Source organism: Typha angustifolia, chromosome 9 (genome assembly GCF_048772165.1).
Source record: "Typha angustifolia cultivar Huaian chromosome 9, ASM4877216v1, whole genome shotgun sequence".
NCBI lineage: Eukaryota > Viridiplantae > Streptophyta > Magnoliopsida > Poales > Typhaceae > Typha > Typha angustifolia.
The window spans coordinates 904,571-921,894 of record NC_133247.1 but is presented as its reverse complement, the minus strand read 5'-3'; the positions used below and the strand labels follow the sequence as shown (position 1 = coordinate 921,894).

General features: G+C 35.6%; 1 protein-coding gene across 2 annotated transcripts in view; it reads right to left on the bottom strand.

The window, feature by feature from the left end:
* LOC140766688 (uncharacterized) overlaps positions 1-17,324 on the bottom strand; it is a 45,679-nt gene that overhangs the window by 4,800 nt on the left and 23,555 nt on the right. Inside the window, exons 32-55 of one of the 2 annotated variants that reach the window (XM_073106233.1) lie at positions 16,606-17,259; positions 16,335-16,526; positions 15,711-15,814; positions 14,019-14,308; positions 13,804-13,888; positions 13,383-13,718; positions 12,929-13,291; positions 12,352-12,838; positions 11,954-12,117; positions 11,514-11,676; positions 10,927-11,196; positions 9,861-10,049; positions 7,709-7,751; positions 7,487-7,611; positions 6,855-7,370; positions 5,568-6,341; positions 5,373-5,446; positions 4,930-5,275; positions 4,719-4,817; positions 4,496-4,651; positions 4,031-4,212; positions 3,426-3,965; positions 2,858-3,035; positions 2,612-2,748 (exon numbers count right to left, since the gene is read on the bottom strand). In XM_073106233.1, coding sequence (XP_072962334.1) covers positions 2,612-2,748; positions 2,858-3,035; positions 3,426-3,965; positions 4,031-4,212; positions 4,496-4,651; positions 4,719-4,817; positions 4,930-5,275; positions 5,373-5,446; positions 5,568-6,341; positions 6,855-7,370; positions 7,487-7,611; positions 7,709-7,751; positions 9,861-10,049; positions 10,927-11,196; positions 11,514-11,676; positions 11,954-12,117; positions 12,352-12,838; positions 12,929-13,291; positions 13,383-13,718; positions 13,804-13,888; positions 14,019-14,308; positions 15,711-15,814; positions 16,335-16,526; positions 16,606-17,259 — 6,467 coding nt within the window. The remainder of the gene's footprint in view (positions 1-2,611; positions 2,749-2,857; positions 3,036-3,425; positions 3,966-4,030; positions 4,213-4,495; positions 4,652-4,718; positions 4,818-4,929; positions 5,276-5,372; positions 5,447-5,567; positions 6,342-6,854; positions 7,371-7,486; positions 7,612-7,708; positions 7,752-9,860; positions 10,050-10,926; positions 11,197-11,513; positions 11,677-11,953; positions 12,118-12,351; positions 12,839-12,928; positions 13,292-13,382; positions 13,719-13,803; positions 13,889-14,018; positions 14,309-15,710; positions 15,815-16,334; positions 16,527-16,605; positions 17,260-17,324) is intronic. The other variant, XM_073106234.1, reaches the window with a different exon arrangement.

The following is a 17,324-nucleotide window of genomic DNA, read 5'->3' as shown; positions in this document are numbered from 1 at the left end:
TACTTATTAGGCTATTTTTATTTTTTTATTTTACGCTGCCTATATAAAGGCTTGTACTCCTCTCTTTTTGGAGACAATGAGTATTTTAAAAGTTCTATTATATTGAGTGTTTGTTGATAGATTCCAACATCAATGAATTTCAACACTCCGGTTAGTGGATTCCCCAAGTTTGATTACTTTTACTACATTTTCTTTTCAAATCGACGATCAAAGAGTTTTGCATCAGCTTTGGGAATAACTTTTTAGTTCATTGCTCATAAATCACTCCAAAGATGAGTAGAAGGCTAAAATTTGAGTGTATTTGGAGAAAAGAGCACTTCAAACACTTGATTAAAAATTAGTGAAATCCAAGAAAATTAAGCTTACTAAGACAAATCGTCAACAATATAAAGGAAAATCATGTAGAACTACTCAAGTCATCTCATATGAACTCTTGTGTTCATCATAGCTTTGAATTTGAAACATACTAGGTGCTTTAGACTTGTGAGAGTGACTAGTAGGTCATGTAGCTATACATTTACAGGCTCAACTAATTAAATTCTTTTAATTATGGGATGCACTTCATGATCAAGTTGAGGAACTTTTCCATTGACCGAAAATTGGGAAAAAGAAGAAAGTAAAATTAAGAACAGTTGATGATTATTAGAGGATGAATATCTTGGATCTACCCTTTGATTGTCCATCTCCTCAAGTTTGGCTATTTTTAAATTAAAAGTTATGAGCAAAACTAGGAACTACAAAAGGGATGAACTTTTGCCAATCAATAGAGCATCAATAGAATGCTAAGCTTAAATATGAAAGAGCAAGAAAATTTAAATTGTAATTTTTGCCCAGGATTACACAAAAATAGGGGAATTGAAACACAAAAGGGGTGATGTGAGCTCATTCTATCAACGTTGGGAAACTTCGCATAGAATTACCCTAGCTCACAAATAATTATTGCACGTACATGTGCCTACTTGAGGTTTTTGGAAACATGTGCATGCTTGAGCTTGTAAACCTTAGGACTTAAATGGAGGTTAGTGCAGAGACACAGGGTCAATGATGGTCGTGCCAATAGCACGTGCCATGCTGTGCTGTGACACCATCGGCACGGGGCAACATCATCATCTACCACGAACATTTCTCCTTCAGATATCAAATCATAATTGGATTTAGCATGAGAGGTACAATTTTTTCTTGCACATGGATTCTTGATTCAAGATATTTCCTTTATAGACCACAAGTGAATGAATTCACTTCATTTTTCTCCGCATTGTATTTTGCAAAAATATGTGTAAATTACTCGTCATAAATTACAATATTCTTCATGCAACGGTATTCTTCATGCTATATTATCCTTCGTGTAAAATTATTCTTCGTACAAAACTTCAAATTTATTGATCACAAGTATTTAGCAAAACCTAAGTTATGAACAGGTAGGGGTGACAATCGGGTCGGATTATCAAGTTGGGTCATAATAATGCAAACACAAGCACGACCTATTTATTAAATGAGTCTGAATTTCTAAACACGATCACCTATCACTTATTAAATAGGTTATACGGGTCATTGGGCTGCACAAAATATTCAAATTTTTATAAATTATTCAGGTTATAAATGGGTTTATTCGGGTTGTAAATGAGTTTATTCAGATTATAAACGGACTTTTTCATGTTATAAACGGTTAATCGAGTCATAAACGGGTTGGTCGAGTCATAAATGAATTAGTCGGGTCACAAATAGGTTATCGTGTCATAAACAGGTTGGCGGGTCATAAACAAGTTAATTAGGTTAAGGTAATAAACACGAACACAACTCGTTTAATAATCGAATTAGATAGGACGATTTTTAACTCGAACCCTTTTAGACTAAATTCAAACCCGTTTAAAAACCGGATTATCGGGTCAACTTTTGTCACTCCTATAAACATGTATAATTTTGAGAACAGTCTCAAGCAAGACCGAAAGTCTCCATGGGGAGACTCAAGTCTACCTTGAAGTTTAGGAAATAGATATATTCCTAATTACTATGCTGATATATTTGCGTGACTCTAGCAAGATTAAAAAATAGTTGTAGGCTAGATCGAATGTCCTCCTATAATGACTCTTGTATCTTTCAACGGTTAGAGTAAAAAACAGAATATGTTTATCACTCAGTGACACATCTCGACTCTAACTGAATCAGCTAAAAAGACAATCTTATATTTTTCAAATCATGCTTCACAGATCATTGCTTTCACTTGTTATTATATCTACAAAAATGGTTTCACCCACTGCACTAAAGTTAGCTCATAAACTCTCTTAACATTTTCATATGATGATCAGCATGACAAATAAACGCGATGCACTAGAATTCCTCTACCTCCGCTTAGACTTTTGGAGTTTCTTTTGAAATGGTTATGATTAGTTCACTCATATCTTAAGGCTTCATGCCTTCATATATCTCAAATTCTATCGGGATACATGACCGATCATGATTACGAATTCAGATCATGATAATGATAACTGATAAGTCATGACAAATATTATATATGTAGGCAACTAATTGAAGTATAATGGAACTCAGCCTGGAATTTTCCAAAGAGTGGGCAGTCTCTATAGCTACACTAGATATTTAATAAGTTCCTTACCCGATTCGCACTTCTGGATCCACTTGAGTGACACTTGAGCTGCTTGGAATACTATCAATACGAAGATTATTATAGAGATCAACCAGGGCCCATATGATCGGCTCATGAATATTTAGTCTCCAGCACTTTTCAGTTACCTGGAATAAGTACAAGTTCTTGATACTATTAGAATATGAGAATTATGCCTTTAAATTACTTTGATAAAAGATAGAAGTAGAGTTTTTAGGAAAGAACAAAAAAATTTACCCGAATATAAACATATGGGTAGACTTGAGTACCATCTACAGTGTCATTGCTTATTGTAATAGTTGCCTTAAAAACAGGATGGTTTATATCAGCCATGTCCTCAGGTGCCAAAAGAACAGGCATTAATGTTAGAGGCAACTGATTATCTAGTTGTAAATGGCCAATAATGAGCTTAAACCTGACAAAACAAAAGGAGATATTACATAAAACTTCCATCTGTGAATAACAGTATATGGAAGGACTTATATGATAGTCTAGTTATACTAAGCAATATGCATGTTTATCTTCACTTGCAGGTCATATGTAGCAAATATGTGGCATTTCACAATTCATAATGTGTGCATAAGTATACAGTTCCATGTCAGAAATATCTGAAATATTTCCTCTGATGATTTACGGAACTGATAGCACAATTAATTATTGTCCTAGTTGCAACTACGCATGCATAGCTTTTATTAGAACTATTTGTATATTCCAGTTGTATCATGATATATATAACCTTAAGACAAGGTCGAAATGGACCACATCAAGAGTAACCAAACTATGAAGAATTGAAGATTTATTTTACCTGCTGGTTTTTCCAGAATCATAGCCTGTTGAATATGAAATAAAAACTCTCTCCAAATAAAGATACAAGAGCTCTCTAGGTCTATGATCCACCAAAGAAAGTCCAATAACTCCTATTTCAACAATAAGCTCTAAGGGTGCAGTATTACTCTGCATCTCATTCTGCGAAGAGGAAGACACCGAGTGATAAATCAGGTTAGAATCAGACTGTCCATGTTGCCCCATCTGTGATATAATTCTGTCATTAGCAAACTGCACAATCTTAATATCTCCATAGTCCATTATATGAAGTCGGATTCCGTGTGCTCTCAACTCTGCACAACTATCCATTGGCTTTTCCAAGTTGACACAATGGATGTAAGTTTCATCTCCACTTTGGATAGCGACATCCAGAAGTCTCCTTCCATATGGATCCTCCCAAGCAAACTTTGTTGTTGAAAGTGGTCTCAAGTGAATCCAGGCATTTTCATCTAAACCAGATTGGCGAGCATGGATGATCATATGGTTCATCCTGTTCTCAATTCTGCAAAATGGTAGAGTGCTATGGTGGTGATGAATAAATCAATAGTATATATACTTACAAATAGCCATAACATTTTGACATACCTGATTGGGCCATCTGCTGATCCCAGACGAAAAACAATCAAGAAGCGAGAGCCTTCCTCATAACCACGAATCTCAGCTTTCAAAAATTGCCTACCACCGTGCTGCTTCCTCAACACTATAGTGATTGTATCTTCCTTTACAATTTCCACAGGTAGACACCACTCTGTGTCTGCCAGCCGGACCTTTAGATAAATTAACCAACAATCTTATTATAACAGAAGAAGGGTAAAATAATATGGTAAGAGAAAATTAGACCTAGCACCTAAGCAAGTTCCACATCATAATTGTTCTTGCAATGATTTTGTCTTAGAAACTGGCAGTCTAAAATATCCAACAATAATTGTAAACTTGTAATTTAAGTAATGTAAACACTTAATTTACAAAACTAATTAATCAGAACAAATAATGCATCTGGTGTGCATGCACAATTTTGAGATACAATGCAGGTAATAAAAGACGTCCTACTTGGAGTTGATCTGATCCACCAGCTTCAGAATAAAGAAAAGAAACTCTCCAATCAAATGCACATAGGGTCTTCGGATGATCTCCAGCATTAAGTTTAATGAACACATCTTGACCGACCCTATTAGTGAATGTCATAAATGGACGTATGGAAATAACCTGCAAATATAAGTAAGTCAATAGCATATTTCGTAAAATTTCGACCATATTGAGTAACTTTAATTACCTTTGTAGGAACAGCTTGATAAGGGGATGGCTTTGAAGAAACAAGAACACGCATGCAACTTCCATCAGCGTCATAAGCAGAAAGGTCAATAGAACCATCCTAAATGTATATTGGAAATAGTGAATCTATTGGAACACTTAAAAGTTAAAATAGCAGTTTCTATTGATTGGGGCCATTGGGCCATAAGGTTTAGGCTAATTCACAAACCTACCATGTCACCAAGAGGAGCAAGCTCCCTGACAGGTCCAAAACATTCCTTTCCATGTCTGCTTATAGATGCAGAGATGCCCAAAGTCTTAAAATTCAGTCCAGAGGCAATGCTGTATCCACCAACCATTTCCTCTTGGGTAACCTGCCAAAGAATTTTTTCACTTCTTATATCAGAATGAATGGAGATCCTGGAATGCCTTCCCTCTCTTTTTCCTGACATATCTACCACTTGATAAATAAGAGGAGGGCATCTTGAACTTGATATCCAAAAAGGAACACAAATTCTGATCGTTCTTGCAACCAAACGATCCTTGTCATAGTTTTGCTCAAGTATAACTTGGACAATCCTACACAATTAATGGAAATCAGCATTGGCAAAGTAAAGAAGATGAATACATAAAAGTTCCACACAAAGAGAATGACCAAAATACTTAAAAGATATACCTTCCAGAAATAGAATTTCTGAGATTTAGAAATTTTGCAGGAATTCCACTTGGATCTGATATAGGAACAGGCTCCTTTTAAGAAGGAACAAAAAAACAAAAACATCAGGAATGCTAACAAAGGAATAGGTAATGAAATCACATTTACATCGATGTTCAACAAACAAGCAAAGAGTAAGTTAAACCATTAGCATACATGTATTAATCCCCACCCTTGTGGAACAAGGGACAAATACAAGGGGTCCCGCAGATCAGCATTGTAAATCTTTACAGTTCTTCCAGGACATAAAGAACCTTGGGAGCAAGGTATATATTCTCCTTTTGAATGACTAACGCTGATGGCATACTGAGCAGAAAAGGGAAGATAATAGATCAGAGATAACGGTGATTTAATAATGATATTCCAATCATGTATTGGATCTGAGTGAATATCTTTTCCTATCTCCTTGGCTCGTATGCTTGCACAAAACCACAATCCCCGAGAAACATCTGAAGAAGACCCATCTAATTGTGAGCAAAATAAGAGCTCCTCAGACTCACTGAGCTCTGATACACATATTCCAGACAACTCCTTATGCCTGCTTGAAATCTCAGTTTGATTTTCTATATCCTGCACAGTACTCCAAGTATATTCTTTATTATCATCTGGATTCTGTGGCCTTAACTGCAATAGATATGATACTACAGGGTGTGTCAAGGCTGACAATGGAAGAGGAGCAGTATCACCAGGTGATAATACTCCCACTGAAATTTGACTTTTTTTCTCATGCGCAATGTACTTTCGATGCCTGATCCATCTTCTTTGCCTTGCATAGTTTACACTGTTACTTTGGTTTGATGATTCAGGCCACTTCAAGTGTTCAGTATCTGATGCATAAACCCAACCATCAGTTGTCCCCACAGATGCTTTATCCACATGCCAATCATCAGTCCACTCCCATCCTTCTGGCAGTTTAACACTTGATGGTCCCTATGCAACAAAACAAGAGAAATTGGATATCCAAGATGGTGTTATTCATTGTAGCCATGAAATAACAAAAAAAAACAAAAAAAGCAAAAATTAAGAAAGAAAGAAGGAATGGCTGATTAAATAAGGCAACCTATATGATTGCTATTCACACATTTCTCTTAAATATATTGCAGAAAAATCACAACTACCAACTTACAAAGCCATACAGTATTACTATCCTCTGAAAATTTTAAGACTTTATCTACTTCGACAACTTTAGTGCAGGAACTGAAGTATGTAATATACTAATATGTTCTTTTCCATTGTGTTCCACTTTAACAATTTCATTCACTCAAGCATTTTATATAAAATGTACAGTAAATAACATCACTGATTGTTTCAATCTTATAATAGTTACCATGGTTCCAAGAAATTTTATTACCGCAATGAACTGCTAGGAATAAATTGCCAAATGGACTACAGCAAGAAAAGCAACTTATCAGTAGAGAAGTGTTTGTAGGAGCAGAAACTTACCTGATGTTCAATATCTGTGCTAAATTTCTTAGATTGATCACCTGATATGAATGAGGGACAGCGAACCCATCCACCGGATGGATCAAAGATCTCTTGTTCAAATAACTCATCCATTTCAAATCTCATGTCAGGACATTCTATGTCTAGATTCTGACTTCCATCATCTGATCTTGGATGTTCAGAAGATGATCTTCCTTGCAGGCGCACATCAATAGCAAAATCTGTATTGTTAGTAACAGATACTAGAGAACGTATATTCACATATCTGTTACCATCTTTGACAGTTACTTCACTTGCGATGACATCATTGCCTAACCTCCAACAAGCTGCTGGAGCAGCATAATTTAGGCGCACAGTTGTCCATGGTCCTTCCCTAGCAGGGCTAATCTGAATGTATCCAGTTCTTCTGCCAGTAGTATGATCTTCTCTGTTCGTTTCATTTTCAGGTCTGACAGAAAGAAGTACACCGCATCTTATTCTTCCAAGAGATCTGACAGTATCATCATTTTCACGTATCTGTGGATAAATCCAATGATTGAATAAACATACAAATAAAGAATAAAGATGGTAAGAAGATAAAATAATGACCACCACAAAATATTAATAAAGTCCAGATGAAATTAAAAACTTACCATTGACTTTGCTGATGCAAGTTCTCTCCATGTCATTTGAAAGTTAGCATCATAAGAATCTGAAGTAGGAGGGAGCTCACAAGCTACTTGCTTTAAAGGAGCAGAACAGATGCCAATAGGTTCACCTGAAAGGGATGAATCATTTTTTTCGTTTAGCAATGTGAACTCTTAAGAAACATGAAAGAATCGGAACAAAGAAATTATACAACATAGAAGCACTACCTCTTCCCACATCAATAACGATGAACTCCAGAATAAAGTCATCCTGAAATATTATATAAGATCAACCAATAATGAATATTTTGTGACTCTTTATACAAATTCAAGGTCAGCACGTAATGCACTAGAGAAGTTCTCTTCCTAAAAACTAATGAATGTGTTACGTTATCAACACATAAAAGTATATTATAACAACCATTTTGCCAAATGATTGCTTATAAAAGAGAAGTTGTTATCAAACTGATTGATAAGGCCCAATCGCGGCAAGTCCAACCCCAGTTGTATCATGGGTTGCCAAGGCTTGGTCCAACTGAACCACAACACTAACACAGCTCATTACCCAATCCTCTTGTATGTAAATATGATAAATATGATTTATCGACCTACTTGATGCAACTCCTGTGGAAAATGCCAGTCAACCAAAGATAACAGAAACTAAGTCGTGACACTTATGGACAATTCATAGGGTACAAACTACCTATCCACTCATTAATGAGAGAGAAAGTATAACTATTCTTTGATTTTAAGATTTTTAAGATAGATTGCTCATTGTTGTACTGTATAATAAAAAGAAATAAACTGATCAAGAATTGTAGTCAGACACATCTTGAGCTTTTCAGAACCATATGAATGATTCGCTGGTATTATATCTTCTGTCACACCCTCCCTTAGGCCCATGGTCCATACTATATGGTAGTTGAAAAAGATCAAAAAGACCAATCCTCATACTATCAAAGGGTGCATAGAACTCTCTATAGTCTCCTATTAGCTAAAATAGATCCAAGCCACAGATATGTCACCAGCATGGGGCAGCAAGAAACAGATATGGTGGCAAAAAGGAACTGGCTGAGATCATATACGGACTAGTATCAAGATTCTCACTTGTTTCACTGCCAAGTGCCACAAAGAAGTGACATGCTAAACTAGCATAGCTCACCTAATCCACTACAAGCAATCCATAGTCAAGATCAACAGCTTGGTTCTGGTGTTGTTCAACCTATATTTTGCCCATTATTTGCAAAAACTTTAAACAGATGTCTTAAAAAAAGGTAGTAATATTGAACTCTCCCAGGGAATTCATTAGAGGAATTGTTTCCAATAAAAAGGTAAGTCCTGCAACATACTGGTTAACATGCATATGCTCCTTTCCTGGACAAACAAGGGATATTATAAAATAATCAGACTAGGTAATAACATATGAGACAAGCAGATCTATTTTTCTTTTACTACCCAAATGTCAAAGTTTATCAAATGTCAAAGTTTGACATTTGAAATGATTTTTTTCAGTATCAAATGCCTTATAGCACAATCATCTTTAACAATTTATAAATAGGTCTACAATAACAGCTTGGTACAAGATATTGCCTATAACAAATCATGAGCGTTTAAATGATCGCCAGACAAAAACTATTGTTTGTTAAATACTTAAATCATATTTTGCACATAGAGGCTAACAGTTATTCATCCTTCGACAACACTAGGAGATTTGAAATTTGGAAGCAGTCAAATTCGGACTGGCTAAAAGAATCATTTGTTCAGTAGAACTCATGTGTAAATAATACAATATGTGCTGATATGAGAAAAAAGAACATTAACAAAAGTAATAACAACATAATTAAATTAAAGGACAATCTGCTCATTTACCTTTAAGTAATTTAAGTGTCTGTAACCAAGGATATGGAATGACATCTAGATGACAATCATAAGATTCTCAACAAGGCAAGTTCATGTTGTTTGCCGGACTTGAAACTATTTAATTTAGGTAACTATAGGTAACTATATGTAACTACAGTTTAAACTCTAAATTGGCTTGTCTGTAAAAATAACATATCATTTGATATGGATTAAGAGCAAGTAAACAGGTCATGCCTGATGACAAGTGAATATAAAAATGGTGTTCCAGCAGAAACTATTCTACAACTTCTACTAAGTGCTAGTTGAACGTAGTCCAGTCAAGCTACATGTCATGCTACTCTAATGACTTATCCTGTGTCAAACTACTTAACTAAGAGGAGAGACCAATCTTGAGCTTGATAAATATTAAAAAATGAGTGCATACAAGAAACAAACAAATATTGATGTCAAAATTAAGGACAACATAATTATTTTACAAAAAAGTAGGCTACTTTTAACTAGAACATATTTAAATACATACCACAGAATCCACTTTGAAGAAGAACATTTCACCCCAATTCACCACAGCACTACCATGCAAAAAACAATCTGCTGTAGCAGCACATGTACGGGCACTTTGTTGTTGCAGTGGCAACTCGGCAGGATGTTGTGAAAAGAGCCTAACTGTCGTCACATATTGGCTTGTGGCTAATCCTCCAGATATTCTTAACTAGAAAATAAAATGCTAGTAAGTTCAGAAGATGATTATTCTTTTCTTGCGAAACATTGTTAACAAGTAAAGACATCCAACAGAATTGAGCGCAACATTGGAATTAAACATGGAAAAATAGGTCATCCTGATAAGATTTGTTACAAACCTAGTAAGTATAGAGCCAAAAATGGAAAAGAAAAACCACAGGAGAAAAAAATGAAATTTAGTCTCACAAATAAATCTCTTTACACCAAACTTTCTGAAAAGAATCAGATTTTTCTTTTTCTGTTTTTGCATTCAATCACCAATGTAATTGAAAAACCAAAGTCTTAACGAGATAGGGCATAGAAAAAGAAACATGATTGAAGTACAACTCTTGTGATAAAAAATGAGCAGACTGATCATAGTTTCAGCATAAAAAATGCTTATAACCAGTAAAGGAGTTCTGTGTTTTCTTATTGTCACACCAATGCATCAGTTAAATATGTCAAATAATGTCAAAATGAATGCATCAAACGGGCAAAAGGTATAATAATAGATATTGCAAAATTAATCACATGAAATACAATTTGCTTAAAGCCAAATTATGTCACATGCAGCAACATTTACAAAAACACTTGATCTTCCAAGTACTACCAAAGTTCTGACCGATTGTAGATCAAGAGACAATAATTTCTCATTGAGACAGAGGATCTACTTAAACGCTAGATGGCAATAGAAATAAAGATGTCAAAGACTGCTTTCGCCAACAGTAGACGGGATCCACAAGATAGTCAGCTGCTATACAGGAAAGGAAGCTTGAAGAGAATTGAATTACTCCTTACACATATATATGCCCTGGTTAAGTTGGTTAAGTCTACATGCCATCATCAATGGACTGAGAAGAGAACATTACCTCAGCATCAGCAATAATGACAGTCACCATAGACCGAAATACTCTACCAGCTTTCAATTTTACATGAGAATCCAGTAAATTCTTCGAAACTGGAACTTTTATAGGTTTATCATCTCCAGATGGCATCTGGATAACGTTTGGAACCCTATTGAACTCAATTGCTCTTATGTATATGTCTTGTCCAAGCTTGTTCAGTGGGATAATGTAATAATTTTTTCTATGATGCACATCAAGGATTGCTTTCTCACTATGCGGTGGAGAAACTGCTTCCTGATGATAGAAGGAAATAAAAAATGAAAATTAAAGATTGTAATAAAAAAATTCCACAACAACAACAATAATCAAGGCTTTCATCCAAACTATTTGGGGAACTAAATACTACTGCAAAAACTGAATAGCAAGGATGTGGGTTTAGCAAGAGCACATCTTAGATGACTCCTGGAAAAAGATAACACTTGAGCTGTCAATGTGCCAATTGGCGTTAATGTGATATAGAAACTTAGCAGTGAAACCTTTGAGGCCACTTGGAGAGTAAAATTAGCCAAGGGGTTAAATATATAGATTAAGAGAGAAGAGATAGAACTTACTTTCTTTTTGTATGATTCATCAATGTGACTGAGATTATTCCAGCTAGAATAAGCTTGAAAGAACATGTTTACATTAGCAGCAGAAACATTCAAATTCAGATCACGTGTAGAAGTCATACGAAGCTGGGAAAGAGCACCAGGTGTATTCATATCATATTGATACCTGGAATTTATCATCGATAGAAAGAGTTAAAAGCACTAGACTAATAAATGGCAATCTGATACATGATTAGATTCAGATAAACTCATTAGAAAAGTAAAGGTATTCCATTCCTGAACACTGTTATAGCTTGTAGCTTAGCCACAAAAGACTATTATGTGAAAACAAAAGAACTTCAGTACAAGCAAATATGCATGCTAGCAACTGTTTGTTGATATTGAATACGCAAATAGGATCAAGTAGATAGAACACATTATTTACTGACTCATGGGAAATTTACCTCAGAAACCCATCCGTTGGTTCAATAAGAGGCTCCCATGAATCGTATCTATCATTGAATGATCTTGCAGCCAATGAGAAACTAGCAGTTGCATTTAAATAGTCAGGTCTTCCATGTAAGCTAAAGGAAATGTTATTGAAGGATGTGCCAAATAATGGAACCATCTGCATTGAGCAGTTAAAACAATAAATCATAGATAAGTAAAGTTCCTAATCATATACCCATCTGTAATGACTGTAGTTGCCACAGATATTTTGAATGAACAACAAGAGACCTACCACTAATAAAGAAGAAGGGATCAGCAAAAACAATTTCTAGATAATCAAGACCCAATACACATTCGTCATGGGAAACACATTTGACTATGCACTTAAAAATTCAACATTGCTGATTCTTACCAATCCTCCATAATCATCAAAAGCTACTGCAGAAAAGGTCTTAATTTCTGCATCAATCACAGTACTGTCTGAGCCAGTTGATGTACTTTGACCTGCAATCCTTAATGCAAATCTTTTTGGAGGCTTTCTGAATCCACTTCTTACAAGAAATGTACCCAGGTCATTACCAAGACTCCACAAGCTAAAATCTTCTGATACTCTTGAGTCAGAAGTATCCCATATGCTTTCTTCAGAAAATTGATCCCCTGTTACCATGTCACTTCGAATGCATCTTAACGAGCTAAAGTCTTCCACCTTAGGTGAGCCTTTTGATGCAATACATCCTAGGGCAACAAATCCTGGAGGAGCTTGAGGATACCAGAAAGAGATACCCTCAATGCCTTGCTGCTTCTTTATGCGACCAACAAGTTGAAAACCTTGAGGGGCTCTCAAAAGGGTTTCATCTCCAGTATCATGAAGTACTAAAGCTGAATTTGGAGGTTCATACCTACACTCGTGTAATTTCTAATGTCAGATCAGGGAAGGAAATGTTATCACTTCACAGATAGCATAAGACAATAAAACATGGCATCCATACCCATCAACGGCAAGGTCGCCAAGATAAATCAATCCATGTGGGACCATTGGACGCCATACAGAGAGTTTCTTTTGAGAGTTCATTCCATGATTCCACCATATCAACTTAAAACTTGCTATAGCTTCAAAGAACCAACCGGAGGTTCGTAGTGCAGATCTTTCAAGTTGAGCATTACGATCAACACTTCTAGGATTCTCTTGGATAGTGGAACTTCTAGAAATTCTGCCAGACGACTCTGGATTTCCAAAAATCATACGACGAAGATCATATGGTTTACCAATCAAACTCAGATCATTAAAATCTCCAGGCAAAAAGGACCCAAAAGAATTGTCTACTCGCCAGAAAGCCACATCAGCAAGACTCCTGCAAAATATAACGAAAATACATGTAACTTGAAGGACAAATTGCTAAAAACTATGAAATAGATAAATGAACAAGGAAATAAGAAGCATACGATTCACTTAATCGAAGTGCAATGCAATCCCTTAAGCTGCACGAGGAAACCATGGAAGCCATTATACATGAAGCTGAGGACAATGACGGTTCTACACTTCCAGCTGAAACAACACAGCCAACTGGAACATAGCCTTTAGGTGCTATAGGGAACCAAATGGAGCAACCACTGTATTCTTCTCCATTATCACCATATGAAAGAGCAGTTAACCAGTCTTGCTGGCACTTGTCAGCTCTTAATGGACCAGCTTGCCAAATAAGCTTGTATGCAACAGGTCTCTTGACTCTTACAAGGCTAGTATTCACAGCAAGAACTCCTTTTGAAGGTGGTTCATTCCTGTTACAAAAGAAAATTTTTGTCCGTTATTAAGAAATACCAAGAATTTTAAACCAAAAAAAAAGTGACAAAGTGATTTACAGACAATGGAGTCAAACAATCCCCAAGAATGGCATATCCAGATGGTGCTCGTGGTCGCCAAAAGGCATAAGTGTGGCCATTCCCATGGCCTAAAATAAATTCAATCAGTCAATACTCAGCTCAAAATAAGATGATAATATGCACTGAAAAATTAACATTTTTATTAGCTCTAAGATCCATTACAAGCAGTAAATAATTAAAAGGACAAGATCCACTTACTCCGCATAGTTCCAACTTTGTCAAACTGGGAACAGACCACTGAAACCTTTTTGGATGACATTCTGAGAAATGCCATAATATCTTCCTCAACAGCTAACAACAGTCTCAGTATGCTGAAAGAAAAATTCATATAGATTTCGGAAACGACAACATGTATATTTGTTTTCCCGGAGATATTTGAATATTTCACAGTGGTATCAAAAGGCTCTAACACCCTGACGCTGTTACTGTCCACATCCAATCCAAGAATATTACCACACATCTCCAAACTGTCACCCTTCAGTACAATCCTGCAATAAAAATAAGAAATCTGGATATGTGTTTTCTATGGCAATCCAATGATCTCAGACAAGTAGGTAGAGTTGAGACTAATTAGCTTCATTTTTGGTAATAAGGTTTTCTTTTATAATCTCACATATTATATAATAATGTCGACAATATCATTACACTGGCTTGAGTTGTTATTCATATTTGGCAGCACTTTCATTTACTAATTTTGTCATATTATTTTAGTTAGTATTCATGCTTCTTAGTCCTTACCAAGTTATCAGACATACACATTAACCTACTTGTATTATTATATTCTGCAACTAATTCTACTTTTATTTTTTCATAGGCAAAATTTCTTATTCAAAGACCCAATAAGTAATGTTTATCACACAGAGGATGAAGAGTTGAAGAGCTCATTAGCATAACATTGTGCTAGGATTAGTAAATTTACAACAAAAAAGTAGTAATATGTATGAGATTTGAGATTATGGTCAGTCAAGCTCTTCATTATGCAAGAAATCTTAGCCCAGCATCATGAAGTAGCCAACATATAGTTATATTCTATTTTGAGCACAAGTTGTAGCCTACTCATATAAACATACAAAATTATGAACGAGTCATCCATAGAAATAGCAAAACATTTGTGAATGGTACATGCACCAATAAACTTAGTCTAGGGGGTGATCTAAGACCCTGTGCATATCTGCGGTGTCACAGATAGCAGCTTAGACTTCTAGTGGCTTACGAACTACTAACAATTCCAGCATCTCATGAAAAATGCCCAAACATTTTTAGTGATTTAAGATGCTAAAAGAAGTTCCAGCATTTTCTATAGACTGAAACTTCCAAAATTTTTAGCTCCCTTAACTGTCTCTCTGACCTATCTGTACTGACCTATTTATGAAATGTACTTTGGAAGGGATAATTTTACTAAATTTTAACAAATGAATTATTTTAAATACAAAAAAAAAACTCTGTAGCAAGCTCCTGCAAATACAGACTGTTTTGGTAGCCTACATGGATGTTTTTCTTCCATTAAGCTCTCCTAATGAAAGTCTTTGCTAAATTACTTTCTATCATCTCTTAATCATGCATCACTTCCTTTCCCTCTCTTAGTAATGCCACTCCTCGCTCCACAGTATTGTTTCATTGTGTGATCCCCGCCATGTACATGTGCAAATACCTCAATCTAAAAATTATAGTTGGTACCAAGGAAAAATTGGAGAAAACAAAATGAATACTTCACTTGCCAAAACTTAATCTTCAGATTTGTTTATGTGAGTAACCACCACACAGTATGAACCATATGAATAAAAAGTTCAGAAAATAGAATTTAACAATAGTTAATTATACACAAAAACTGGTCCAAATAAATGCCACAAACCATTATATGTATAATACATAAATGACAAAATTATCCACCTGCAAAGTAGATCTAGATGAGCGTGCATAACTTTTGTGGACAATTCAAGCGGCTCACCGACAAACTTTGAAGTGCTGTAAAATGTCAGCTCGGGTCCGATGGCCTGCAAGGGATGCAATTTTTTAGATAAGCGCAGCAGAAAATGTGGAGTTCTGGGCATACCCTAGGTACAAGCGCAGCAGAAATTATTATCACAGGGCTTCATTATTTGAGACAATGGTGCATGCCATGTCTAATTTTCTGATTTGCATCATCCTCCAAGTCTCCAACACAAAAGACTAGGTTGTTTGGCGAGTTCTTATCTCATACTAAGTTTGTTAATTAGCATACAAACCTGCATGTCTATGTAGTCTTAATAACCATAATGACTTCAAAGCAATGATAATGTAGAGTCAATATGACATTTCATTGAATTCTATACAGAAACAGTTTCTTGTGAATTGTTCCAAATGACAACAAAACCCATTTCTTTAATTCCTTTACCTTTTTACATAGAAAAATAACATCCTTAAAATTCCCCAGGACACTTCCTACTAGTCAGGAAAAATGATGGGGTATGAAATATGAATATTTGGTGAAATTTGAATTTTATGGTCCGAGTTAGGAATATGGAAAAAGAATACCTGCAACTCCATTACAAATTCTGTTGATTCATCAGCATCAGATTTTCGAGCAACATCACCGACTACCTTTTCCTCAGAAGAATTTGAAAGAGCAACATTATTTTCCCTTTCTAGGTAAACATGATCATCTTCTGAAGCTGAGTAGCTACTATTAGTTCCAAGAGATATGCAAGAATCCAAATACTCTCCACTCTGCAGTACAGAGTAGTTCCTTAGATCCACGCCAGGTAAGAACAAAAAGAAAAATTATTTCCAAGGATAAGAAGGATACCATTATAGTTACATTCCTAAATTGCAGTTGCTTGCCGTTGCCCACATAAATAAAAGTTTCAGGGCAAGGGCCACAGAGTATTTTCCCATTTCTATCCTGCAGATATAATTTGCCACCTTCTCCATCATATATAAACTGGTCAAATCTTTCATCATCAACAATCAAGGGTTTCTGAGGTGAGAGAAAGGCTGTTGAAGAGGTTTGAGTATAAATCTGATCATCAAAGACTACCTCAGAGAGGATGAACAATGACTCCTTTTCTTCCTCATTTGATAGCATGCTGCGGACTGATGGGACAAAAAATTCAACTACGACAAGTAAAAAATCAAGAGCCACAAGAAACTTTGGCCTTTGGACACATAAAGATACATTTGTTGAAGATTTCCTAAACGTGGCATCAAGAATGAGCATTGAGGGAATTGGTTCAGGATCAATTTTCTTTTGCACTCCCCTTTCACTTAAATTATTTAATGGTGCAAAATAAGCGTCCCCAAAATTTGATGTATCTCTGATTGTAGCAGATTTTCCAATCGCAAGCCTAAGCTCTTCTTTCGTTCCTTCACGATTATCAAAAACAGAAAACCCTTTGAGAGTCGCAAAAAGAAAACCTTCACCACGTGCATTTGATTTGTAGAGAAGCCACGCTCCAGTTGCCTGCAAGTAAAGAGATGAAACTTGCAAGTCAGTAAATGAAAATAAATGAATGTTGGAGGAAGCTA